Source organism: Carettochelys insculpta, chromosome 15, assembly GCF_033958435.1.
Source record: "Carettochelys insculpta isolate YL-2023 chromosome 15, ASM3395843v1, whole genome shotgun sequence".
Classification (NCBI taxonomy): Eukaryota; Metazoa; Chordata; order Testudines; family Carettochelyidae; genus Carettochelys; species Carettochelys insculpta.
Window position 1 is genome coordinate 19,004,107 of NC_134151.1, and position 27,712 is coordinate 19,031,818.

A 27,712-nucleotide genomic window follows, 5' to 3' on the forward strand; every position below is an offset into this window, starting at 1 on the left:
TGTCTATCCTGTGCGGTGGCTTCCATGGAAAAGACCTTTAGAAATTGCCCCCAGTTTGTCTCTGGAGCTGGGCTGACGAGACTCACCATAAATAGTTATGGATGGAGGCTGATCCTTTTTCTCAAATGTCAGTGGTCACACTGAGCATTAGCTTTGATTGATTTGTGGCCTTAAGAGTTTTGTTCTTCTTGTACAACCCATCAATGGTACATTTGCAAAGATTTTTCCTTTACTACTGTTGTGGACGTACTTGTGCAGGGGAAAAAAAGCCAGATGGGACTTTTATGTAATGTCAGGTCACATGAGCCTGTGTTGCCAAGTATCCTTCCAAGTGCAGATCGAAGTGGAAATGTAGGCCATTGGCTAAAGGCTGGTATCCTGAGGCAAAGATGTGTCCATTTGAGCTGCCAAGTTAGCCTACGCTGAGGCTCTTAACTCACCAGGACAGTCTTGTGTCAGTGATCCACAAACGGAGGATCTTGTTCCTTTTCCATTGACTTTGCACGGAGAAGCTCAACTGTTTCAGTGAACACAATAGTTTCAGTCCAACTTTTTTTTGTACTACCTACCCGTTGGCGTTGTTACCTGCTCAGTTGAATAATCATCACCATCGCATGGTGGTTTCATACACTGTCTCCCCTGCCCCCCCGCCCCGCCCCCATTTGTACAGGTTGCACCTTTGTAGTCCAGACTTCTGTGGCCTGACATCCCCATGGGTGCTCCTGGACTTGGGGCACTCACAGGGAAAAGCCAGCCCTGTCCTCAGCAACTCTTCCCCCTCCTACCTGAGATTCTGGAATGCTGCAAATAGCTCACTTGCAACACTCCAAGCTCAGGGAGGAGTGAAGACAGGCAGGCGCTTGGGAAGAAGGGTGGCTGCAGAGCCCTGTGGTTGGGCAAAGGGGGAGGAATTGGTCCACACCCACAGAGCTGCGCTTCTGGCCCTCAGCTGTAGGGCTCCACAGTTACCCTGCCTCTTCCTCCCAAGTGCCCTCCTGTCACCGATTTGATCAAAACTGGCCCCTCTGTCGTGGCTGGGGCAGAGCCCCACAGCTGGTGGCAGCGAAGAGGTTGGCATTGACCTCTGGCAGGTACCCTAATTTGGGACCGGTGAGGTCTTGAGGGTGCCAGACCAGGTAGGTAAAAACTGTAATATCATTTAAAATAATGCAATGTGGATTCAGTGTTTATGCATATCTAAATAATATGCAACCATATTTTAAAAGGGCTTCAAATGTGCAAAGCTTGTGCATGCAACCATTTTTGTGCATAAAAGCCAGTGGCGAATATGTGTAAATGCACTTGGTGCAACCATGTTGGAAACCCTGGGGGAATTTGTTGTAAAAGACCTAATTCAGATTCCTGGAATGACAAAGATTTCAAACTGAAGTCAACTCACCTTGTTGTTTTCCAGGATTTTGCTGCTTAGAATGATAGCTATAGTTCTACCATCAGTATATTCCGGAACACATGGGCCAAAAAGCTGTTACTCTGACACTGAGACGTTTAAGGTTTTCATTACAGCTTTGTTTAGTAACAGCCTCAATTTTGCTAGAGCTGCAGTTTCTTTATGGTATTTAAATGTTCCATCTCACCTAGTATCTAGTCTCTGACAATGGCCAGTTTCAGAGGCAGTCTGCTGACCCGTGCAGTTCTGGAGCTTCCCCTGTCTTCTCCTCTCAGTTTCTGGCAGTCAGAAGTTTAGGGTTGCCCTGTCTATCTTGGCTAATAGTCATTGGACCTATACAGCATGAATTTATCTAGTTCTTTGTTGAACCCATTTATACTTTTGACCATCAGAACTGGCAATGAATTCCACAGGTTAATTGTGTATTTTGTGTAAAAGTATTTCCTCTTGTTTGTATTAAACTTGCTGCCTGTTCCTTATGTTGGGGGACTGGTTTCTGTGTTGTGGGAAAGGGAAAATAAGACTTCCAGTGTATGGAGCTAGGAGGCTCAGTCATGAGTGAATTTAATCCAGAAGGTGAATGTCCTGGGTGAGCTAAGGTCTCTGTTGGTTACAGAGTTGTGTGCTCACACAAGCAGATTGTGAATGTGAATGTGCGTGGATCTACAGTACAGGCTTCACTTTCCGCCACCCCTGTGAAACATGAGTTGCTGGATGGTCGAATGTGCCAGTTGTTGGAACAGGGCCACCGGCTAGCCCAAGCCACTGGCCCCAGCCCCAGGCGGGCAGCTGGCCTGCCCCGGTGAATGGCCCTATTCCACTAGTCCCGGCAGCCAGTGGCTCAGCAAATGCCAGTTAACAGATTATAACAGTTATTCAAATGTCGGATAATACAGCTTTTAATGTAGGTTTTTTTTTCTGATTTCTAAAATAAAATAGTTACCAAAACTTGCACAGTAGGTCATGGTGATCTGAGAATTAATACCCCAGTAGGTCTCAGTGATTGTAATATGGATGCTCCTCCACTGGCTTGTAGATACACAAGTTCTATTGCGTCAGAGAAGTCTTATACCACTTGTAAGAGTAAAACAGTAATCAGTGGATGGAGAATGGAATACAGAATCTTGCCTTTCTGAGTTCACGTTTTCAAATCCAGTTTAAGTCAATATAGTCACGAAACCTCATTGCCACAGAACGGCTGTTTTGGAGGCGTATATGGAATGTGAAATGGATGTGGTGGACTTCACTCCCATTTCCAGTGACAGAAATATCCACATCACAGAAGCTACCAGCAACTTGGAAGTCTTCAAGTGTTAGCAGAGAAGCCCAGCATTGAATGGGTGACAGAGACTGAGCTGCTACAGTAAACGCTCGATTTAATGGACTAATGGCGGCAGGGGTGTCCGTTAAACATGAGGGTTTTCTGTATTTGCCATAGTGCCCCTCCCCAGCTAGGCTCCTCCATGACTCAGCCTTCAGATAAATGGGTAATTTGCTGGAGCTGCCACCACCGGAGGCCAACGCAGGTGGGAGGAACACATGGTGGTGGCAGCAGTGGTCCAGGCTACAGTGGGTCATCCAGGCCACAGCTGAAGCTCCAGCTGCAGCAGCAATGGTCCAGGCCACAGTGGAAGCTCCAGTTGCAGTGGCTGGAAGTAGTGGAGGCTCCAGCTGCTCCAGCAGCAGCTCTGGTGGCTCTAGCGAGTCGTCATTTATGTACTTTCTTTGGGGGGGGAGTGGGGAGGAGTGGAATGGGCTGTTGGGTTGAGTGCACATTGGGAGCAATGGAGAGGACGGGGGTTGGTGGGTATCCATTGTTCCTGAAGTCTCTTAAATTGGGCTCCATAGAAACGAGGGTTTATGTACTCTGTCTTGGGAGTTGGGGGGAGGAGTGTGTCTCTATGGGTGCTCCCCAACCCACCCTCCTGGCCTCTACTTTAGAGTTCTCTGCGGTAGAGAAGGAAGTGAGGGGCTTTTGCCAATGCTGTGCTAGATAAGCCTTGAGACAGAGCACAAGGGAGGGAAAGCACATGCATGGACTCGGTGCACACTGCTACCAAAAATGTCTGATTAGAGGCACAGGACCATATATACACCTTCAGTGGAGCACCCATAGGGACACCCATCTTGGAAGAATTATCATTACTGCACAAGGTGAGTAACTTCCTCTCTTTGAAAGAGTGATTTTTCTTCTGCAATAGCTATACGAAATGTGGAAGGACAAAGAAGTAAGCTTGCTCATGCTAGAGGGAGTCTCTCTTTTTGTCTTTGACTTTGGGGGTTTATTTTACAATTTTGGCAAATTTTTAATCTTTGTCTAATTAATGTCGAGATATCCAAAGAAATGGTCATACGTTTCTTATTACTTTATGCCAGTTGATGGGTGGGAGTCTGATCTGAAGCCCAGTGAATTCAATGGAAAGACTCCGATTGATTTCATTGGGCATTAGATCAGACCAGTACATCAGTGTTGCTGCTGAATTCATATTAGATATTATGGACAGTATATGTATATTTATCGTTTACATAGTATGTTTAGGAAGCATTGAGTTCTTCTTAACCGATTTAAAAATACTTGTGTGTTTGTTTTAACTCCTCTGTTATGCCCTATATGTGAATTTGCCACACTTCTGTTTCTGCAAACCACCAGTTTTATACAGAAATAGCTTAATACAATCTATATTTTCCAGTGTTCAGTATTACTTCGTCTTGACCACAGTAAACTATCAGAATTTATCATCTAAATTAATTCACACTATATGTGTTGTTTAGAAGCATAGCTGTATTTTATTGTGAAGACTCCTCACAGTAAGAAGTGTGTTGTTTTCTAACACTCGTGACTGCTTTATTTCTCCATCCACAGAGCGATCGTCTTCTTATCAAAGGAGGTAGAATAGTCAATGATGACCAGTCGTTCTATGCTGACATATACATGGAGGATGGTCTCATAAAGTATGTACAGGATTCCCATATTATCTTATCTACCTTTTGTTAGAGGCAGGAGTCTTGTGTTTTGTTTTGTTTTTTTAAATACCTTTTGACTGCAGTAATTGTAGGCTAGTCTTTAGTTTGCTTACACACTGAATCCCTTCAGCGTTTTCCTGGGGGAGAAAGAGAGAGTGTAATCTCATGACATGGTTGCATCACACAATAACTCCAGTGAATAAAACACAATTAGACTGCTAAGTTATGACACAGACCCTATTGTGTTATGATATAGTATTTAAATGCATTGGGAATAGAAGTTATCTTTTAGTTTCTGTTTTCTCCTGTGTCTAGAAGGATTAAATGTCGTGTAAACAACACTTTCCATCACTATGCAGGATTCCATTTCTTAAGAGCTAAAAAGCATGAATCTGTGCTTTTGAGAAGCGGTGTCTTTAAGATTCTCAGAGATTTTAGGCAAAGCTGTGAATCTCAGCTTTTCATCTGTCTTCTGGGTGTGTTTATGGAGAAGAAATAATGACTCCACTGTTTAAAGACCATTTCAATTTGTAAAGTACGTGAATTGGGACTAAATCCCAGTTTGGTTGATTGCAAGTCCCAGGGTAGTTAATAGCAATGGAACTCAAAACACTTTTAACAAATTCCTTGCTCTGTGGTACAAAGAAAATATTCAGCCTTCTCTTGGTGGAAATGTATTTTTTAAAACCTGCAGTAGGCAAATTGTTTTTAGAGACATTTTTAAGCATGAGGAGAAGGGCAGTCTCTTACCTGCTGGTTTCGTGCCATGAAGGAAAGTAACAGTGTTTACTCACTATTCAGTGCTAGTATGCCAGAAGGGTTGGGTTCTAGGATGGCTGACACTGAAATGTAAGAAGCAGATATCTATTCCTGTTTTACTTCCTTTCCAGATACACTAAAGAGATTGAAAGTTCCCTGATGAGGCCAGCCAGGCTTTTTAGTTTATAAGAGCAGAGTAAAAGAGGATTGGTGAATATAGGATTTATGGGGTGGGGGCTGCAGTGTTTCGGTTCAGGAATGGGTATGCAAAGGATATTAAGATGCATATGTAGCTCTTACAGAGAAGGGAGTACTAAGGTATAGGTGTACTTATAGGACGAAGATGTAGGTGCCTGTGATGCTCACAGTGGAGGAGGGTTTTATTCTTCAGGCACATCCAAGGGTTGTAGATATAGGATACAGAATTCCAGGATTGTAGGATTTGAAGTGAAATGTCATTTTAAGGTCTAGCTGTATATATTGTGAAGGATTTTAGGTGTGCAGGTCTTAGATGAAATTATTGGTAAACTGGGATTTTTGGCTGCTGTGGCCACAATGCAGTACTGCAGTTACCAAAGGTGTCCTTTTGCTCCACTATCAGGAATGTCCCTGAGTCAGAAGAGCATCTTCCCCAACATCACACTGTGTTTGAAAATCACCCCGAGTCCACAAAAGCTGCAGCCAGTGATGTCCCAGAGAGAGACACCTGGTGGTGTGAATGAAATGGCAGAACCCTGCAAATCCAGTGCCAGCCCTGCAGCTGTATCAGTAGTCTTAGGAATTCTTGTTCTGTTTAAGAAGTTAGCCTGAAACGTAAGCCTCAAGGTAAAATGGGCAGGTCTGGCAATTAGATATTTTGAAACCATTCATCCGTTTTGCCTTTTCCACTCTTACAAGAAAGTGCTCTTGTTGAACATAATCTTTGGCTGTGTCTACACTAGGCCAAAACTTCGAAATGGCCATGCAAATGGCCATTTCAAAGTTTACTAATGAAGTGCTGAAATACATATTCAGTGCCTCATTAAAATGCCGGCAGTCGTGGCACTTTGAAATTGACACGGCTCATCCAGACAGGGCTCCTTTTTGAAAAGACCCCGGCAACTTCAAAATCCCCTTATTCCTAACAGCAGATAGGAATAAGGGGATTTCGTTTTGGGCTGGTGTAGATATAGCCTTTGAGTGGTGGTTCTGCAGAACTTCTTCGCATTGGTTTAGGCTTTTACCTGCTTCTGTGTTCAGATAGTCTCAAGTCGTCAGTTGTCTTTGTACTGAAAGGGGTTTTTCCTTACTTTGGTATGTTGTTGGTAGAGTGGGTTCTAATCAAGTTTCATGTGTGTGGGTGACCATCCTGCTTACTATGTCATCAGGCAAATTGGAGACAATCTAATTGTCCCTGGAGGAGTTAAAACCATAGAAGCCAATGGGAAGATGGTGATCCCAGGAGGAATCGATGTCCACACTCACTTGCAGATGCCGTACAAGGGGATGACCGCTGTAGATGACTTCTTCCAGGGAACAAAGGCAGCCCTGGCTGGTGGAACCACCATGATTAGTAAGACAAATGGGCGGACTTTAAAAAGGATCTGTCTTATTCAGACTCCTATATGTGCAAAAGACCAACTTGTTTACTGTCTTAGCTCCCTTGGTTCCTGTGTGGTGTTGTAGTTAGGGTTGGGGTGTTTTGGAGAGAGGATGGGGGAGGGGTTTGGCAGGAGAAACTTGGGCGAGAGTGACCATGGAAAGAAGGTGCTGTTATACAGAAGGAAGGGAGAGGCATGAATTAGGAGATGGCAGCTGTTGGAGGAGGATTTGAGGAGGGATGTGTGGGAGTTAAGTGGGTATAGGAGGGGAAAAAAAAGCTGGGCAGCTGGAGGAGGCGCTAGCATGAGCTGTGGAAAAAAGACTGGTGTCAAAGAGGGTGGATGGGGAGCATCAGTAGATATGGGGTGGAGCCAAGGGAGAAGAAAAAAAAGGAAGGCGTGGTTGATTAGATGGGAACCATAGCAGACTCTAGATGGACTAGTTTATCCAAATATGAAACTTGCTATCTGAGCAGTTAACGTTAACATGGAGCTAGAAGTTGTTACCTGTTGTTTGAGGTAGGAAGAAATATACATCTCTTTGTCCTGCCCTACCCCCCCAATACACACACAATTGTCGCCTGCCATTTACATGTTTAGCTGCCTCACCAATATCTCCAGTTAAAAGGGGTTTAGAATGGGAAGTGGAGCTGAGCCCTAACTCTGGCATTTGCTCAGAGCGGTAGCCCTGTTAGTCTGTATCTTCACAAAAATAAATGCGCCATCCTGTAGCACTTTAAAGACTAACCATATATAATTTATTAGGTGATTGAGCTTTTGTGGGACAGACCCACTTCTTCAGATTTGGAAAATCCTGATAAATGAGATGAAGAGAATTCAATTAAAAAATTGACAAATCTGCTAGAGAGGACAGAAGCATGGGAGGGAGTGGGGAAGAGAGAGAGTTTCTGCAAGTGTCTAAGTTAACTGGGCTGCCTGGGTTCACTATGAATATCAAGTATCTCCTAGTCTATAAGGTGCCACAAGATTTCTTGTTTTTGAAGATACGGGCTAACTCAGCTACCCCTCTGTCATAAATATCAAAGGTGGGGAAACTCTTTGTAATGTGTAAGGTAATTGATATCTTTTTGGAGTCTGAGGTGAAAAGTATCAGCCTTGAGAATGAGCTCCAGTTCAGATGTCTCCCTTTTTAACCTTTTGTTTTAGAAGGAAGCAGGAGGATCATCAGAATGTTTGCTAGAGCTTAGAAGTAGTATTTTTTTTAATCTGATTGTGGAGGATTGTGAAGATAAATTTATTTGATCAATGAAAAAAATACACCTTTTGGGTATTGAAATTTAAGAGTTATAAGTTCATCAGCTGTGCTTTGCTAAAATAGGTTCACTTTAGTACCACAGAAGCACTTCTGCCCTCGATTATCAATAAACCACAGCAACTAACATATGGCACTTAAATGCTCCTAGAGGGTTGATGTGTGTACAGTGCTAAGAAGAGGTTAAATTGTGCTACGTTACAGTATGCAGTCCTAGGGACGTCAATGAGATTGCATTTGTGTAATGCAGGCAGAATTTGGCTCATATCACATATTTTTTAGTGTGGACTATTATTTTTGTTGGCTCTCATCCTGCTCTTATGATCAAATGTTAGCCATGTTAATATTTAGGTGCCCCACTGGAGCTGGATAAGATACCTGTAATAAAACCCCAAACCAGATGAAGCTTCCTGCTTGGAAGTTTTGTCACTATCTTACTCCTGAGCCCAGTGTTTTTGAGAGATTTCAGTGGTGTATCAATCTTGTGAGTGATCACTGGCCCATGTTGGAGCAAACATGGATAAGATTTTTGACTGCACTCCGAGAGCAGGTGAAATGAGCACTTACTCTTGTTCATCCACATCTACACCAGGAGGTCTGCATAGCTCCAATGCCCACAGCTAGGACCTGGGCAACTTAATAAAGAACAACTAGAAACAGTGTTCTTCAAAATAGGGCAGCATGCTCAGATGAACTTGAGCTGACAGACAGAAGGGTACCCCAGTATTTTCAGTCCAAAGAAATAAACAGCACTTTTGAAAAAGGAATCAGAATTTGTGATCCTTGCCCTCAAAGATGCCAAAGATGTGCTCTGATTTATAACTTGGGCTCTATTGCGGAAGTCACAGTTGTCTGGTTTGTTTGTTTTTTATAGCTTCTGAGGATATAAGAAAAAATGTTGCTCCACATGCTGACAGTTTGGGTTTTCCTCCATCTCTCCTTCTCCTGTTGGCCAATGGAATAATGGGCTTGGTTGCAGGACCTGTTCTTTAAAATGAACCATGGCAGCAGATTACATCAAGGGCAATACAAGGCACATTAGAACTGCGTCTTAGCAGGAGACTTAGTTTTAATGGGGTGGAAGTAGTGGTGGGGATGGAGAAACATCCTGCTGCTTCCAGCTGATTTGTCAGCACAAGCCTATAAAAGCCTCTGGTGCAATGCCAAAGGCTATTAAGACAAGGCTCAGTGCATTTTCTTTCTGGTAAATGCACTTTGGATGTGTCTGATAAAATGATGGAGGGGGAGTTCTGAAGAGCTGCTTGCTCTTTTTATTTGCCTTTGTCCTGAGTGGAAGCTAGTTGGAGCAGTTTGGATCCATAAGGGTGTTTTTGTTTTTGTCTAGTTGGGAGGTGGGAAGTCAGTAAGGTACTAAGGGAGCAGAGACCTGAGTCTTATTAAGAAAAGCACTCAGTAAAGAGAGCAGTGAGAAGGCAGCAGTCACTGAGCACGCGGGGACTCAGTAGGCTAGTGGGTACATGGCATGGGGAGGAAGTGTCCTTTCACACCCTCAATTCTACTTGCTTCTCTTATGCACATCCAGTTGACCATGTGATCCCTGAGCCAGAGGCCAGCCTGACGGAAGCATATGAGAAGTGGCGAGAGTGGGCCGATGGGAAGACCTGCTGTGACTACTCCCTGCATGTGGACATCACTCACTGGAATGACAGCATCAAACAGGAAGTACAGACACTCGTCAAAGAAAAAGGTTTGCAGAGAGATGAGAGACCCTGGCTATGTCTACACTTGCCTCCTGCTTTGAAGGGGGCATGGTAATTGGCCTGATCAGAGAATGCTGCTGAAGTGCTGCGATGAATATGCAGCACTTCATTAGGCTAATTCTGCCTGCAGCAACTTCACAGTTTCAAACTTCAAAGTGCCAGCATGTCATGTAGCTGTGGGTGCTTCTAAGTGCCTTATACCCCAAGCATTTTGGGAGGAAAGGTGCTTCGAAGTAGCGCGGGCACTTCTAAGTGTCTACAGCTACACGGCATGGTGGCACTTAGCAGTCTGACACTTCGAAGTTGCCACGGGCAGAATTGGCCTAATGAAGTGCTGTATATTCATTGCAGCACTTCATTAGTATTCTCTGATAAGGCTAATTATCAAAGGGGGCAAGTGTAGACATAGCCCCTGAGTCTCTTTACCCATATGTTTTTGTTTTTTTTCCCCCACCTCTAGCTCCTTTGGCTCAGTTAGCACATATGCACCTAAACATCTTTATAGACTTGGGCCTAACTCTCACTGGCGTCCATGGATAATTAGATGCCTAGTGCCTTTGAGGATCTAGGCCATTGTGTCTATGTCATAGGTAAGAGCATGGAGTATGATTAAAGAAATGAGATTCAAGACTCCTGGATTTTTATCCAGACCTTTGCCCTCGATTAATCTCGAGATTAGTCAGGGCTCTGTATCTCAGTTCTCACATCTGTAAAATAAGGAGATAATATTATGCGTGGAAATGGAAGTTATGGTAGTTATTTTATTTATATTTATAACGCACGTTGAGGTCCTCAGATCACAGGCTATGCAGCATTACAACACATCGGTCTTTATTTATTTATTTATTTATTTATTTATTTTTAACTGAGTCTCGCCAAGGGCATCAGACACTCAGGTGCTTTTGAAAAATCTCACCCTTAAATGACTTAGGTTATGCCTATACTGTAGGGTTTTTTTCAATATTACTTATTTCAGCGTTCTAATGTCTAAATAAGTAATGTCGGAAGATCGCATTCATGTAGTCCATAGCACTCTGAAAGGGAGCATTCTCATGTACAGCCACAATTCACAGCCACAGGATTGCAAAACAAACCAATAATAGCTTTGCTTTGTTCACACACATTCCATTGCAACCTTGAAATTGGAGGGGTCAGCAAAAGTCATTTGCGAAGCTGGAGCCCTCTTATCTTGAATTATTCTGCTTGGTTGTGTGAACACTTTGTGGGTTTTTTTGAAAAGCTTTTTCTGTAAGAAAAAAAACCAAACAGTGTAGAAAAGCCCTTTGATGCAAAATTTCCACTGCAAGTCCCACAGTTAAGGTACAGTAACAGCATCTGGTCAGTGGGAAAGCCAGCTGTGCATGGATCCATCAGTTTGCTGTCCTTTGCACATTCTGCACATATCCTTCCAGGTCAGTGGTCCTTTCTCTCGCTTTGAATATGTTCCTTCCAACATCTTTATTAGACTTTTTTTAGACAGTGCTAAAGGGATTAAAATGAGTGGCTGGTATAGTTTTTGAGAAATGCCTTCTACTGTCCCCTTGTTTTCTAACATCTCTTGGGATCCTGGGTAGCCATGGATGGAGAATTAGACAGTCCTGAAAAATAAACAAACCAGAAAACACTCTGCTTCACCTCCAGTTCCTGCCAAAGGCTCCCATTCCATTAGGTCTGAGTAATTATCACATGCCTTGTGGATGTATAATGGGAAAAGAGCTGGAACAGAATCATTTCCCTTCTTTTTCCCTCTTCTCCACCTAGGAGTTAACTCCTTCATGGTTTACATGGCCTACAAGGGTTTGTACCAGATGTCAAACACAGAGGTAAGAGCTACATTACTGCTTCGTCTGCGTACAGTCATCATTGGGTCCCTTTTATTGTTAGAGCTGTAGCCGGAAACGAAGCAGCATACTAAGTGATCAGAGTAGGGCTGAACTTTATTTTGGGCGTAAAGGCACTTCCATAGAATCATAGGGCTGGAAGGGACCTCAGGAGGTCATCTGGTCTGGTCCCCTCCTTCAAGCAGGATGAACCCCATCTAAGTCATCCCAACCAGGACCTTGTCAAGCCGGGATTTTTAGTAGCGCAGACACTTCAGCCTACTAAATTTATTGTGCAATTTGCAGACACACTTGGTTTTAATCCAGGGTCATGGCCTTGAGAACTGGTGCGTAGTTGTAGGCATACTGTACCTCCCTTATAAAGATGTGATATTCTGGGTGGGAGGACTGCAGAGGATGGTGGATACAAGTTGCAAAGATTTAGGGAAATCCTTGAGTGCTGCAGTGGGTGGCTGAGAGCCTTTCTCAAAGGGGAGGCATGCAGTGTTCCCTCTAACTTTTTCCATCTGTGTGCAGAATAAATTTTATCATGTACTGAGGCATGTGTGGATGTGGACCAGTAGTAGATGCATATGCTGCTGGCTGTGGGCAGTCTGCTAATCACTTGGGTGGTATTTGAATCTCTCCTGGATGGTCACCCAAGTGCTCAGCTTACAGGGAACACAGGAGACATGGGATGTTCACTCACCCACACCTTGTTTAGACTGTGAAAAAGGTCTGTGTAGTGCCGACACCAAATTCTCCCTCTGCAACCCTTTGTTTCCTGAAGGCACGTCTAGTTTTCAGTTGAAAAATATAGTATGGGAACATTTTAAAGGTCAAACACAGACCAAATGAAAATGGTTGAATAGTAATAATGTTTTCTTTTTCACTCTGTTTCAGCTGTATGAGATATTTAGCTGCCTTGGAGATCTAGGTGCAATAGCTCAAGTTCATGCTGAAAATGGGGATATCATTGAACAGGTAAGTGCTCTTCTACTTCACTGCCACTCTGTACATTAGAGGAAAGATACTGCATGGAAGCTATGCAGTCATTTTCTGGAATATATTATTGTTGTTTAACTTTTTAAACAGTGGTAGCCTTTAGGGCTAGATTCTGCCAAGTATTTAGGCAACTAAAGATGCAAGGATGTCTGGCTGGATTTCTACAAGTACCGAAGCAGGTTAGGTGCTTAACTCCAATTGAAAGTCAATCCCACTGGACACCGATCTGAGTCTTTAAGATTCCTAAATACCGGTGTAAATTGGGTTTCTGGAGACCAACCAAGTCCAGGCCCCCTTTGTTCTAGAGATTGCATGGATATGTACTAAATGACCCAAAGAATTACTGTCTTTAATATATCTTATTTAAGGGAGACTGCCTTGTCAGGCACAGCTGAATATTTAGGCTTATTTCAAGAAAACTATCTATTGTAATATAAAACTGGAGAACAATGAGACTGTTAAGAAAATTGTTACCAGGGGAATATTCATGGAAACAAATAGCCATTTCCATGCAGGGTTGGCAGGCCAGCCGTACAAATTAACTAATGAATTGTCCAAACTGAATGAAATTAAACAGTGAAAAGTGAGATTTTGTATTTTTTTCACTTAATCTGAGGTGGTCATTTCTAGAAAAGATGACTTTTTGATACTTTTATTTTCAAATGGGTTTTATTTGGTTTTTAATTTTGGCCTGCCAGTGCCCTTTTGTGGCAAAATATATTGCAGCATTTCATGCTTTCAAAAAAAAATCCTTTTGTTGGTTTAAACATTGGCTGAACTATATTTGAAATTAGTGGTCAGCATTTTTAAGACCAGATAAAGGAATTGCTTCCTTATGTAGTGTAGAGTTGTTGTCAGCGGAACTTAACAAGCAAAATGGAATTAGCTGGTTTTAAAAAGAGGCCGAGATAATTATCTGACTATTAAAAATTTTGCAGGTGTGTAAAGTAAGGTACGATAATGAAATCTTGTACTATGGGGTTTGTGGGGGTAATGTTCTCCTTCATAGATTTGCTTAATTGACAGGTTACATTTATGGAAGGTTTATCTTTTCCTAAAAAGTTATGTCTTGGCTAATGTAGGAGGAATGGCCTAAAGGTTTGATACCATATATTAATTCTGTCTGATCATGCTGTGATTCCAGATAAGCACCATGGCACTAGCCAATTCACAGTGCTTTTGTGGGTTTGGAGTTTTTTTTTTAACTTTTTATTCTCACATACTTTGGAAACTGATGTATCCCATGCTTCTGAACGCATCTTCAAATGTAGGCTCGGGAGGTTTGGTGGTATGATAACCTGAGGGTTTTCCAAGCAGTGTTACCTCTGGGCTGTGTTATCCATGGACACTAGCAGCCTGTCACCCTGGGGGTGGGTGATGCAAAGTCACATTACCCAAACCTCATTTTCAGCAGCGCTGGGGCTAATGTTGCAGAGGATTTACTCATTTGTTCTGTGTAATTTGATATCCTGGATTGCAGTCTGTCTCCTCTCCTCATTAGAAGAATTGAGGCAGTTTCTCAGAAATGTTTTGGTACCTTTTCTCCTGAGGAAGAAAGCCGAATGGCACTAGGAAGGGAATTTTCTGGCCAGGCTTCCCAGTCTGCTGTTTTTAGAATATTTTATATGGCTGCTTCACTGGAACCAAACATGTCTGTGGACAATGGCTTCTACCTGGACTCTTCCTGTCTTGGAGCCACTTTCTTCTTTGAAGATCCCTTTGTGCCAGGGTGTTGAGTGGAGTCTGTGGTTTTTGTTTTTTTTTTTTCTTTTTGGTTCTGTTTTTTTTATACATGTGGTTGCCAGCAATAGAAAGGTGAACCCTTGTCAGGAAAAGATTAGTATTTTCCAGCTGGATGAGCTTCTTGTGTTTTTTTTTTTTTTATGTGGACTTGAATTGGGCTCTGTTATTGCCTAAGAGCAAAAATAAAGGTACACGGTCATGTCTCATGTAGAAACAAGACTAATGTATCTCCCTTGCTAAACCCAGGTATCAGTAGAAAACATTGCCATTCACTATTAGAAAAATTCATATGCAGTGAATCAGAAATTATCCTAATGGAACAGAACAGCCCATTGAGTCCAGTAGGTTCACCATATGAAAGATGCAGCAAAAGGAAAAGTTCCTTAAAATGGGCAAGGCCAGTTATCTGTTATAATGTGGTGTGCAAAACACCAGAGGTATAGGGGAAGAGGGAATTTCTGCCTAATACAAGGAAGTGATCTGCTTATGGAGCTGGATTCATTGGATGCGAGGGCGTATGTAATGGGAAAAATACTGTTTTGATTTTAATTTGAGTTGTGCTATGATAGTGTCTTGTAGTTGGTATTGTAGTGATGAAGAATAGTAGGTCTAATTTTGAAGAGCCAGGATGGATTTGCTTAGGTTTATTCTGTAGCACATTCTCATTTTCTTGTTTCTTTTTTTTGGAGGGAGTGGATTAGGAGGAAGGTCTCCAAAGTAAGCTCTGAAGTACCCTGTAAACTGCAAGAATCAGTTTCTCTTAATAGAATTAGAGCCACAGAGTTAATCAATGTGTGTTTTCAGTAAGTGAAAGTGGAGAGATCAAAAAAATCAATTTTGCTTAGGAGTTCTTGCAATTTCACTCCCACCATACTCACTAAAGCTCCAAAGTCGTGAGCAGGGTTTTCTGGTGCTATGTAGCCTTAAAAATTGCTTTTGCCTTCTAAACTAATGGAAACAGAATATCCGAAACTGGAGACAGATTCAAAATGGGATTTAGACTAGGCTGAAAAAGTGAAGTTGTTGGTCAGTGGTCCTGCTTCTGTTCCAAGGCGGAGAGTTATGGGATTTTCCCCAAGCAAGTCCCTCTATTCTGGGTCATGTTGTATTTTTCTCTCCACTACCCTAAAGTCGTCATGTTTCATTTGAGTTTGATGCACTTAAGGGAGAGGAGTGGGTACACAGAGCAAAAGTAAGGTGAGGCGGAAGAGCACCAAGCAGTGGAAACCGAAGTAGGTGGATGAAATGTTGGTGAAGACTGTCAAAAAAAATATTGTTGAGTAATTATTTTGTTAGCTCTTTGTGTTGTGGCTGAGAGGGAAAGTGTGGGAGCTGAAAAAGCATGGCAGTTATATAGCTGACAATTTACTTCTTCAAATATTGTACAGATACAAATTGTCCCTGTTGGAACCATCTTCACTGTTCATCTGGGGGGGGGGGGGGGCGGTGTGGCTTCTTTTTTTTTTTTTTTTAAAGAAGTGCCAACAGCATGCTCAGAGCTCTGTGAGACACAAAAATTAGGACAATTCGTGCTCCAAATAGCTTAAAAGTTGAAAGATACTTACAGGATAGTATTTCAAGATGTAACAGATTTGCACATTGCAGTAATATTTGCATTCAGAATTCCTGACAAGGTCAATTTTTAAGTGTGTCTTTTGTCTGACAGATTGGAAGCCAGGTAAATGGTATGGGGAAGCCTCCCCCATGTTCTGTTTTCCCTCCATGTAACAGACTGCAAGCGATAACACACTGATAAGGATGTCATTTAGGACTGGTCTTTCTCTGACCTGAACAGTTTCTGCAGGCCAAGGGTCAGGAATACCATTTATGTTTATGCACCTGTCTGCCCAACTGTACTGTATGTGGTCATGTTCTCGTTATAGCAGCAAAATGTGTTGCCAGCCCTGTGGTGGAGGCGGGCAAAGCAATCACACATTTTAAAACATGTTCATGTAGGATCACATCCTGTTCTCATTGACATGAGTGCAACTGTACTGATGTCAGTGGAGCAACATGGATATGATTTGAGAAGAGAATTTAACCTGCACTGGATTTCTTTTAGCTTTCGTGGTCTCTTCCTCATCTTGCATGTCTTTTTTAGAGATAGCAAAGACAGAGTAAATTAGGCTTTGTCTACACAGCTGCTAGCAACAGGGCTGTGTCAGTACAGTCCTGTTGCTAAGAAGTTGGGCAGCGTAAATGCTGTTTGTTTCTCCTGACTTTTGCCAACAAAATACTTCTACCACCTACAAGTAGGGTTTGGCAAAACTTTTGTTCGTGGGAGGAGAGGGTGTTTTTTGTTCAGTTGGCAGGGTAGAGAAAACACTCATGTTCATTTCCCCCAAATTTGTGTTTCTTTTTTTCACTTCAAAAGGAAGACTATCTTGGCAGTGAGGCCTATTCTCAACCTGTTTATTTACCGACTGTCCCCATTGTGTTCTCTGTGTCTTGTGAACTGCCTGCAGCACATCCACAGAAATCCACCCTTCAATTTGATACCCAGCATTTCTGAAGGATTTCGATCTTGGTGACACTTATTTTTGACATAATTGTTGTATGAAATTCTGAGTCTCTGAGCTTCCTCATGTGTTGTTTGTTTTTTTAATTTTATTTTTTAGGAACAAACCAGGATGCTGGAGATGGGAATAACTGGCCCAGAAGGTCATGTGTTGAGTAGACCAGAGGAGGTAAAAGACAAATGAAAAAAGATGAACTAGTGCACCATCCGTACACTGAGGATCTTTCCTCCAGACTTTCAGCCACACTTAGCGTATTGGTGTCTAACAGTCCTATGTTATCTATGCTACCAGTTCAACAATGATTCGGTTTCCTAGCTTAGAGACAAGTTAATGGGTCTTCCTGAAATTCAGTAGCCGTGGGAAATCTGTACTGATGAGATGCAGTTAGTGCTACTTCTGTTTGCATTTACGTTCGATAGGTGATTCCAGTGGTGAAAGAAGTCTGAGATCAGAGAATCAGTGCTCTGAAAATGAGAGTACCTGTTTAAAAAAGGGGGAGAGGCATCATCCATTGACTCTCCTAAGTGCATTCATATCTGTTAGTCTGTAAGGTGTCACAGGACTTCTTGTTGTTGTTGTTTTTTGAAGATACAGACTAACACAGCTACCTCTCTGATGCTAGTGCATTCTGTAACTCCAGCTTCTTCCTCAGTTTATTGCTTCTGGAATGTGTTAAAATAAGACACACAATGCCTCTGAGAGTGGAGGATTTCCCAGTTGTGATTTGCTATCAAAACATTAATTGGTTTATATCTAATTTGTACGAAGACTACTCTTTGCCCGTTAATCTGAGATTAATCTAATTTTAGATTACATGTAGGTGTCAGATAGCAGTAGCTGTTTGCTCAGAACTGTTTTTAGCTTTTCACAATACATAGAAGAAAGGGAGGGAAAATTATAATTGAAATTGCTGCAGTAGGAGAAGTGGAGGGGAGTAGCTTGTGAAAATTTGTATTTCAGATTTATGATCAGAAACAAAATAAATCTGCTTAAATCAATGGTATGCCAACAAGGTTTATGTAATATATAGTTTATTCTCTTTGAGATGCAGCACATTAAAATGTCTCCTTCTCCAGAAAAATGATCCAATGTTAGCTTTATTGGACCCAGATTCTCAGCTAATATAAATTGACATAGTTGCATTGACTTCAGTGGAGCCTGGCTGATGTATACCATCTGGGGATTTGGCCCAGTATTTGTTGTCAGAACACAACTGCTTTCACTGTCCAAGGCTGGTTAAAGGTTATGGAATGTTTTATTTGTCAAGTGTGATAGCTGGAAAAATTAGTCTAATAATAGCACTGGAAGGCCCCATGTTCTCTCCAGCTGGCTTCTCCTCCAGATATCATTGGTTCAGGAAATACACATGCATACATTTAAAAAAAAATTATTATTTGCTAGTTGTAGGGTTGAAAAGCCCTAGCTCTGACAGATAACTGCACTGTGATAGTACAAACATAGAACAAATTGCTGTCTCATCAAACTCAGCCTGAGACCTGAAGTCACTTATTGTCGTTCCATACTTGTGAGGCACAAAGGTTCCACATTCTGAACATATTGGCTGTGTCTACACTTGCATTCCTCTTTTGAAAGAGGTATGCAAATGAGGCAAATTGAAAATGCAAATGAGGTACAAATTTGCATATCTGTCTTGTTTGCATATTCTTATTTTGAAATAGCTTCGTTTGAATTAAGAAAACCAGTGTAGACATTGCTCTTTCAAAAGTAAACCCCATCGTTGAAGAATCCTTCTTCCCTAGTTTTATGGGAAGAAGGATTCGTTTGAAGATGGGGCTTACTTTCAAAAGAGCAGTGTCTACACTGGTTTTCTTCTTTCAAAAGAAGCTATTTTGAAATAAGAATATGCAAATGAGGGGTACAATATGCAAATTTGTATCCCATTTGCATTTTGAGTTGCCTCATTTGCATACCTCAAAAGAGGAATGCCAGTGTAGACACAGCCATTGTGAACGGAAGGTAAAGGGCTGCAAGTTGTAGTAAAGAACCTCCTGGCTACAGTTAACCCTTGCATAGCTATACAGGGTGTGCAGTACAGAGTGCAAACTCCCTTTTCAAGGGAGATTTGGATCCCTCCAGGGATCAAAGATGTTGAGTAATGATTTGTACATTGTAACTTCAGTTACTATAATTACACTTTAAATGGGAGGGAACGTTCAGACACTGAATTGCAAATGTCAGTGGTTTGGAGGCAGGTCTATCACCCAGGACCAAACCGCCCTTTCTCAGCTGACATCCATATTGTTGTACACTTCCTGTGCTTTCTACTTCTGCTCCCCAACGCTACGAAGTTTGGAATCCCAGGGTTCCTGTTCTCTAGTGTCCACATGATCTGTGCCACCTGGGTGCCTCTGCTGTTTCAATGGTACATAGCCTGATGGGCAGTCTCATAATTTCTGTCAAGGAGCGGTCTGTGGAATCTCTAACTACCAACACAATCTCCCCACCGTGAGTTCAGATGGGATGTGTGGCCTGAACTCACTCACCATAAACTAATCTGATCCAGAATGTTTGCAGCCGTATGGCAGATGTGCCATGTTTGTGGCTCTTAAGAACCTAGCTGGGTGGTTAACACTGTAGAACCTTGCAAAAACCCAGAGATCTAGGGAGAAATGGGGCACACAGTTAGAACTGAGTGTCGTTTTAAAAAAAAAACAAGAATTTGGTTTGCCATGGATTTAAATGCATGGCTCCCCTTGACCTAACTGGACATCATGAAGCTAAATATTCCTCTCCTCACTACTTTGAGCATTTAGTTCTCAAGGTCTTTCCCCTGCTGCCTTTGTCAAGGGAACAGACGCATGGAAAAATAGTTCATGCATCTGGACCCACTGGGGAAGGGTTGAGAATTTGGCAGAAGTTAGCATAATCAAATGAATATGTAGAGCTCATCTGAACTTACATCAGATGATACAGGAGCACAACCAGGACCCTTAGTATTGTTTTGCAGGATGGAGGAGAAGAGGGAATAGGTGAGTGTGCACATAGAAAATATATATGCAGACCAAGTTATACCGATGCAGAGCGCATCTGTGTCAGGGTTTCTGGTATCTTTGTCTTAGAGCTCCAGTTAGCAGCAGAAGACACCTTACATGCAGAAGTACAACCCTATGACCAGCTAATAAGCACTTGTTAGTCTGGAAATAAAAATAGGCTCCTATATCTCTTACTGTCTGACCCACAGTACCCACTTAAAGTGCTCTAGATGCATTGTTTGGGGCTGTGATCTGTGAAGACCACCCTACTGTTCTGGAGCCATTGTTAGTAGGGAGTCCTTGGAGCTGGAATACGGAGGCTGAGAACAAACAACATTCAGCAAAAGCCACTTGACGAAGATGTGATCTTGGAATGACAAACTTCAGCATTGTTACTTGGCAGTGATCCATTTGAAGGGTCAGTTTAGACCGTGACCTGCTTTATATGTGGAATGTTCATCATAATCACCAGGGAGGGGAGGGGCTTGAAATGGAATGCTATCATGTCAGCAATCATTTGATGCTGTACAATGACACTGCTCCAAAATGTCAGCTCATTGGTCAGCAATGTGCTAACACAAAGTAAGAGTTTCTTGCAGTGGCTGAGGTTGAACCATCTGTGTATAAGAACTTGCACATCCTATGAAGTTTATATACCAGTGGTGGGAAACCTGTGGCCCATGGACAGCAGTCCCCCATGTGCCTCTCGCACATTGGAGCCCTTCACTTCCTCGTGCCTCTCCCTCCTGCCTAGCACTTTCAAAGAGTGCAGAGCACGTTGTCCCTGCTCCTCCCCTTCCCTTGCAGAGCTGGAATGCGACAAATCAGCTGTTCAGGGCTGTTTCAACTCTGGGAGAGAGGGGGAGGAGTGGAGACAGTGCAAATCAGATTATTTGCACTCTTTGAAAGTGCTGGGAGGGAGAAGAGAAGTAGGTAAGTGCTGGGCTATCATGTCCTCGTATGTAAGAGATGAGGGGGAGGAGTGTGGGCTGCTGTGTCCCACTGAGGTGAAGGAGAACCACTCATGCAGCCAACTGACCATGGTTGCCCATCACTGTTGTATAATGTACAATACTGTCTTCCTCACAGTTTTCATTCTATGCCCCAAAGACTGTTGTAGCACCCAGATGAAACACTTGTGTTGTATCCAATAACTGTAACAATCACACTGTGTCTGTGTGCATTGCTCAGTTTTCCAGTTGTGGGAGAAATGAGGCTGCCATAAATGGATGATTAATGAAGTTCTGTCTGGAGCAGGCATCCTCTAGTTCCCTAGGGGAATTTGCATGTGTGCTTATGTACCTTTTTAAGGTTTAGGGTTTTCTGTTCTGCAGTTTTTTTAAAATACTTTAAAGACTTAAGCCAAACTGTTGCCCAAGATCTTGCAAGGTTTTTGGGGATGAAGTCATGCTGAATGGTGATGATGTAATTCCTCAAAGATATCTCTCAGGCTGAAGTGTTGAAAATGCACCCTGTTCCAACAGCACAGCAAACAAGATTATCAGACCTGGACTTGTATAACTTGGAGGCTGAGGAGGCCAATAGCAATGTAACAGTGGAAACAGACTTGAACAGGAGAACTGCCAGCAAAATAATGAGCTGTGTACAGCCCACATGGACAGCCGAGCTTTAATTTTAAAATAAATGGCTGGTGAGGGCTGTGGTGACAGCTTAGCACAGTGGAAAGAGAACTGGATGAGGAGCCAGGAATTATGGTCTTGTTTCTGATTTGCTGCGTGACCTTGAGCAAGTCAGCTAATCTGTCTGTGTTTCCATTGCTGTAAAATGAGGACAAAGATGCTTACTCTCTGCAGGAGTTATATGGATAAGAAGTACTATAATCAGTGCTAAATATTATTAAAGCACTGCTTGAAGTAGAGATGTGCTGAAAACCTGTTGTGTTTGGATGGGGAGGAGAAAAAGGTCTGGATCCTGAATTAAGCATTAAATTGAATTAATTAATTAATAATGAAATTAGCATTCAAATATATCAAGCAATATGTTCTTTCCAAATGGTAAATCTCACAGGAAATTTTAATCTTGCTTTTTATCATTTGCTTTGTGGTCGTAAGAGCACAGTCATGAACCAGGGCCCCTTTGTGTTACATGCTTATACAAACACAACCAAAAGACTGTCTCTGCTGCAAAGGCCTTGCACACTACGTATGAGATAAAGACGATATAGAAATGCCCACCTGGGGAGCACAAGAAAACAATGAGATAGAATTGGTCATCTTGATAGGCAGTTGTTTCCCTTGTATGGAGAGCTAGGAGTTTCCTGTTGAAACTAGATGGGAGAGGGACAGGTCTTGTGGTGAGAGAGGGCATCCATGACCAGTGAATTGACACAGCATGGCTGGCGGGGACTCCTCCTTGTGCATTATTTGCAAGCTTTGTGTCTCTGCTGTGTTCCAGCTGGAGGCAGAAGCCGTCTTCCGAGCCATCACCATTGCTGGTCAGACTAACTGCCCTCTGTATGTGACCAAAGTGATGAGCAAGAGTGCCGCTGACCTCATCTCGCAAGCCAGAAAAAAGGGTGAGTGGCTGCTATCTCAGATTACCTTCCTTACCCCCCTAGTGTGTGTATAGCTGGAACACTTTATGCAGAAAGCCTCCGTGTTTTTCTTTGTTGCCAGCAAGAAGACACTTCCCTTGTTGGAGTTTAAACTAATGCCTCCAGTTCCCCTATTGTTGGGGTTGATTGAAGCAGGGGGCTGGACTAGATGACCTCCTGAGGTCCCTTCCAGCCGTATGATTCTGTTGTCACCCAGCCACAGCGAGGTTTTTCATGACTCTAGCTAAGTGGAGGTGTCGGAGTCCTGCCCCTGTTTTGAAACTGGGTTTAGCAGGAAACAATTGGGGCAGAAAAAAATGGCTGTTTCTCTGCTTGCTTATATCCAGCCTGTCCATGGTCTTACCCAGTGCCTCTAACCGTGGTCTCAGTGTGCCTTGCTGGCCAGCCACAGCTATAGAGTGTGCAAGGCCAAGTTTGACTCAGAAGTTGACATCCATCAATGGATTGACCTCTGTCTTTGTGAGGTTTTACGGCTAATGTGGGGCTACTGCGATGCATACCCCTTTGTACCAGCCCTGTGTAGAGCCAACTCAGGTTGTGTACCATCTGCTAGCACATCGGTGCTGGAGGGTTTGCTTTAAATGCTAGAGTTTATCTCTGACCATAAAACGCTCTCTCTGGCAAGCAGAGGCATATCACCCATGTGCAAGTGATTTGAGCTGCTAAAATATTCCATCTGCCTTTTGATGTGCTGGTGCTTTTAGCAGGTGACTGCATTCAGGTAGGTGGCCTTTTGGACAGGTGGGGAGCTCCATCTAGCAGGCTGGATGCTCCTGGCAGATCGAGGTGACACCTCCCTCCTGGCGCCATCCACTGGCACATACGCACATGTGCATTCATTGTCACACCAGTCCCTTGTTTTCTATACAGATGTTAAACAAATGTCTGAATCCATTGACCCATCTGTCCACATCCCAAGTTTGGCATCCACATCTCACCTCCCACCACACTAGTGCCTTTGATGGGAGATAGAAAGACACACACACTTGAAAATCTTGGCTTGCTTGAACCAATCCCTCACACTAGCAGGCAGATCTCTGTGATTCTCAGTTCAGCTTTAGAGCAGTTGGAAAGAAAAGGAAGCTTGGCGGCCCTCACTCCCGCTGTTTATCAGTGTTACAGGTGAAACTGGGAATCTGGATCTGTAAGTGGTGAGGTAGTCAGAGCTTTGATGGTGTGTGTGGTAACTGTTTACCTGACTGAAATGTGGGGTGGGGGGGGAGAGAGAGAGAGAGAGAGGGAACCCTTGGGAGATGAAAAGAGCAGGCCCTGAGAGGAATGACCATTTGCCCAGTGCGTCAACCTGCACTCAGGCTGGAAGCTCACATTGCGAGATCTGTTCTGGGCAAAGCCCTCTGCTGCCAGCAAGTAGGATTCCTGACTCATACCAGGTATTTCTTGGGCGCCAATCCCCACAGTAGCTGGGTGACTGTTCTTGGGAACAAGCACAAAGGGAGTGCATCCAGCAAGCAGGATTCCTACACTTCAGCGGTTACTTGCTGAGTGACACTAATGTATTCAACACATACGGTAGGAAAATGTGACCTCTGCTCCAAAGATCTGAAAAATACGCCAAGTTGGGACTCATTGACTCTCTGTAGTGTGGTGTGTGCTGTCTCAGTAGATGCTCCTGGGATCACTTGGTCATATACAGTGTTCTTGCTGCCATATGTACTCACCTGCAGTCACACCCAATCTGATCAATGTAAGCCAGGATTCTGGATCAATAGCAATAACCAAGTGATCTGTCCAGAGAAGGTGCAGTTCTGTAGCCTCTGGGGGAGAGAATGCCCCAGGCTCAGCTAAAACCCATTCAGCATTGCTGTGTCTTCCCCACAGGAAATGTGGTGTTTGGTGAACCTATCACAGCCAGTCTTGGAACAGATGGGACACACTATTGGAGTAAAAATTGGGCCAAGGCTGCTGCATTTGTGACCTCTCCACCTTTGAGTCCAGACCCAACGACTCCTGACTACATCAACTCCTTACTGGCCAGGTGAGTGAGTGACCGAAGAAAGAAACCCTTTCCTTCTCCCCCAAGGATTACATGGAAAAGTCACTGTGGCTGTGTCAGGGAGGCTCCATCTCAGGAACCTGAGACTGCTGTGGGGCTGCGGTTGGTTAGAGGCACTTTGACTCTGAATAGGCTAGAGCTGCAGTGTCCAGTACGTTCACCACTCGCCACGTGGCAAACAGAACACCACAGTGCGGTGATTCTGGCTCTGGAGCCTTTAAGTGCAGCTCCTCCTAGAGCTGCACGCCGTTTTGTGCACGTGCCCCACTGCTTGGTGGCAGCGGCTCTGGCTTCAGTGGTGACCTCAGCAGCCCCAGCAGCCTTGGTGGCGGTCCCAGCAGCTACAGAGGCTCTGGATGGTGCTGTGGCAGCAGCTGCTCCATGCACTCTGGCAGCCTTGGTGACCCCAAACGGCGGTGGCTCTAGTGAGTTGCCAGCATTGATTTAGAAGGGGTGTGACAATCTTTGAATTACTATTGGAAACCACTGGGCCAGTGAGTGAGGGGCCTGTAGAGTCAGCAGTGAGTCACAGCAGGAAGAGTGGAAGCACGGGACACTTTGTTGGATTGCAAGTAGCATAATGGGAGCTGATATTTGACATTCTCCAAAGTTCTGGGGTTTCTGGATCCAGAAAATTAACATTACACTCAAACCTCTCTGGTCTAGCAACATCCTGGACCAGAGAGCCCTGGGAGAAGGGGCTGGTTAGGAATCCGGTGGCAGAGTGGCCAGGAGCCAGGCTGATAGCCAAGATGGGAGCCTGGGAGCAGGGGCCCACAGCTAGGTGAGTCATTGACCTTCCCTGGTCCAGCAAACTCCCTCATTCAGTACCAGTTAGATCCCAGGTGTGCTGGACCAGGGAGACCCAGCTGTGTAAAGGTAAAAGAGAGAGAGATGCTTGTTTCATGGGATACAGAATGAACCACTGGACTCTTGAGCGCCTGCTCCTGTGTCTAAAAATACTGACCAGATAACACTCTGAAGCCCTTTGTTTTTACTTGGGCTTTGTTTTAAGAACATTTTACATGAACAGTGGTACCAAAATCATCTCTTTGGAGGAACTGTTACTGCTACAGCACGGTGCACATAGACACTTCCTTTGCTACACAGACCTGTCCGCACCTAGGAAGTTAAAGGCTTTATCCCAATGTTTGTATTTGAATGTCCATACATGGTGGCTGGTCCTTGTAAGCCAGTAGAGTTGCATGTACCATTAAAGTAGTTACTTGTAGGCATTTTGTATATGAGCCCCTCCCATCACAAAGATGCCACATTTACCTGCCTTAGATCAAAAGAAAAGTATGAAAAGCCTTGGGACCTACATGTGCCTGTCCTAAACTGCACTGATCCCCTCATGTGTGCAGTCCCTCCACTTTCTACAGGCTTCTGGAACCAAAGATGAAAAGAGGCTCTGCTGCCATCTCAGCTGGGCTCTTTGCCTTGTTTTCTTCTTCCAGTACAAAGATGGTGGAGATTAGGAACATTTTGTCATGTGGTTGGGTTTGTCTCCAGGCAGCTGGGCAGACATATGGCAGAAATTCTGAAGGGGAGATAGCAGTTGTCAGAGGAGTGGAAATGAGGTCCCTGGGCCCAGGCACAGCATATACATGCGTCCCTGCATTTCAGATTCACGCCCTGTCCGTGTGGAAGCCCAGCAGCGCTCCCTGTAATTTTCCTCCTAATCATTCAACAAGGCTTTGAGGGTTATTTCCTGCCCCCTCTCCCATCAGGATGACGACATAATTATCCTGCATCCTCTCTGCTCCCTGGGCAGCCGGGAAGTTTCCAGAGAACTAGATGCAGGGGATAGTTTGGTCACTAGACCGACGTGCTGCTGCCCTCTGGTGTCTTTACACATGAACATACCAGATGAGATCATGAAGCTCCATCAACACAGGCTCTTTTGGGCACTTTTAAAACAGGCTCAGGAACATGAAATCTCATCGTAAGGAAGCGTCTGAACAGCTGAGTTGAAAAATTATAGCAATGGCTGCTTTCCTTTCCTGGACTCTTACAAGAGATCATCCCTATCCCAACTAGAAGCAAGACCCATGCTTGGTTGCTAGACATGTCAGGGTGGGACAGTCGGGCACATTTGCAAGAAAGGGGGTGATCTTGGCAGGTCCCAGACAGAGGTGCTTTTGTGCCTGCTATGTGGGATGACCAAGACAAGGGGTAGCACCTAGGACAGGGGTGGGGAATAATTTTCTATGGGGTGTGTGCTCCAAGAATTTGATAAGGGCATTGTCCAGGGACTGCAGTTTTCTGCACTATTAATGGAGGGAGGCAGGGCCTGGGATGGAGTGTGGGCACAGGAGGAAGCTCTGAGTGGAGCATTGGGGTACAAGAGGGAGTGCGGGATCAAGAAAAGTTTGGGGTCAGGAGGAGCTTGACCTGGGCAGAGAGGGAGTTTGGGTGCAGGAGGGCGTTGGGACCAGGGTAGATGGTTGGGAGAGGGAGCCAGGTGCAAGCTTTGACCAGGAGTTAGTTACTTATAGGCAGCTCCTTGCCAGCAACCCGGTGGGGTCCTCAGGCAGGTCTCTGGCTGCTGGGGCCTGCGTGTGTGTGTGGTGCACATCCCTTGAGGGGAGGGAAGTCGCCATGCCCTGCCCCCCAGGCCCATCCTTGCAGCCTCCCACTGGCTGAAAACCAGCCAATAGGAGCTGCCAGGGCAGTTATTGCAGGTGTGTGCAGCATGGGGGGACCTGTTGCTCCCTTCCCCACAAGGAACGTGCTGTGTAGAAACACATGCTGGCCACAGCAGCTGGCTGCTTTGAGCAGCGTGTGCAGCCAGGGAGCCTCCATGAGGGTCCCCCTGGGCTGTGGTAGGCAGGATCCAAAGGTTTGCCTACACACCAGATTTTGCTGTCTGCTGGCATAGGATGACTCTGTTTCTGGTATCCAGCCAGACTGGGTCTTGTTGTGAGGTCTGTGCCCTAGCAGCATGCTGATGCTCTGCTGTGGTGGTGAGAGCATCTCTCAGGGCCATAAAACTAATCTCCTGACCACTTGTAGCCATTACAGATCTCATGACACATTTCCCATGGGCTGAGCTTCTGACCTCTGTGTTTTGGCCTCATTTTGGTTTAATTGAAACACCTGAGCTCAGGTCACTGTGCAGTCTGTTACAAGTCATGCAGTGAGGCCGAAAGAGGCTGCAGTGCCCCAAAGACTGATCCCTTGAGCAGAGGTAAAAGGAAGGAGGTGGGCCCTGGTGCACAGCTCTGGCAAGAGCTGGCTGAACTGCAGCAAAAGACAGCAGGGAGTTATTTAAAGAGCTGGCAGGGACCCGGGTTGCAAGTGGACAGTACCTCCTAAGAAACTTTGTTACTTTCACC

The 27,712-nt window shown here is 44.2% G+C and overlaps 1 protein-coding gene across 2 annotated transcripts in view; it reads left to right on the forward strand.

The window, feature by feature from the left end:
- Window positions 1-27,712, forward strand: part of DPYSL3 (dihydropyrimidinase like 3) — an 80,744-nt gene that overhangs the window by 48,597 nt on the left and 4,435 nt on the right. For both annotated transcript variants that reach the window (XM_075009350.1, XM_075009352.1), the window contains exons 2-9: window positions 4,272-4,360; window positions 6,499-6,683; window positions 9,528-9,692; window positions 11,467-11,528; window positions 12,429-12,509; window positions 16,892-16,960; window positions 22,201-22,321; window positions 24,200-24,356. In XM_075009350.1, coding sequence (XP_074865451.1) covers window positions 4,272-4,360; window positions 6,499-6,683; window positions 9,528-9,692; window positions 11,467-11,528; window positions 12,429-12,509; window positions 16,892-16,960; window positions 22,201-22,321; window positions 24,200-24,356 — 929 coding nt within the window. The remainder of the gene's footprint in view (window positions 1-4,271; window positions 4,361-6,498; window positions 6,684-9,527; window positions 9,693-11,466; window positions 11,529-12,428; window positions 12,510-16,891; window positions 16,961-22,200; window positions 22,322-24,199; window positions 24,357-27,712) is intronic.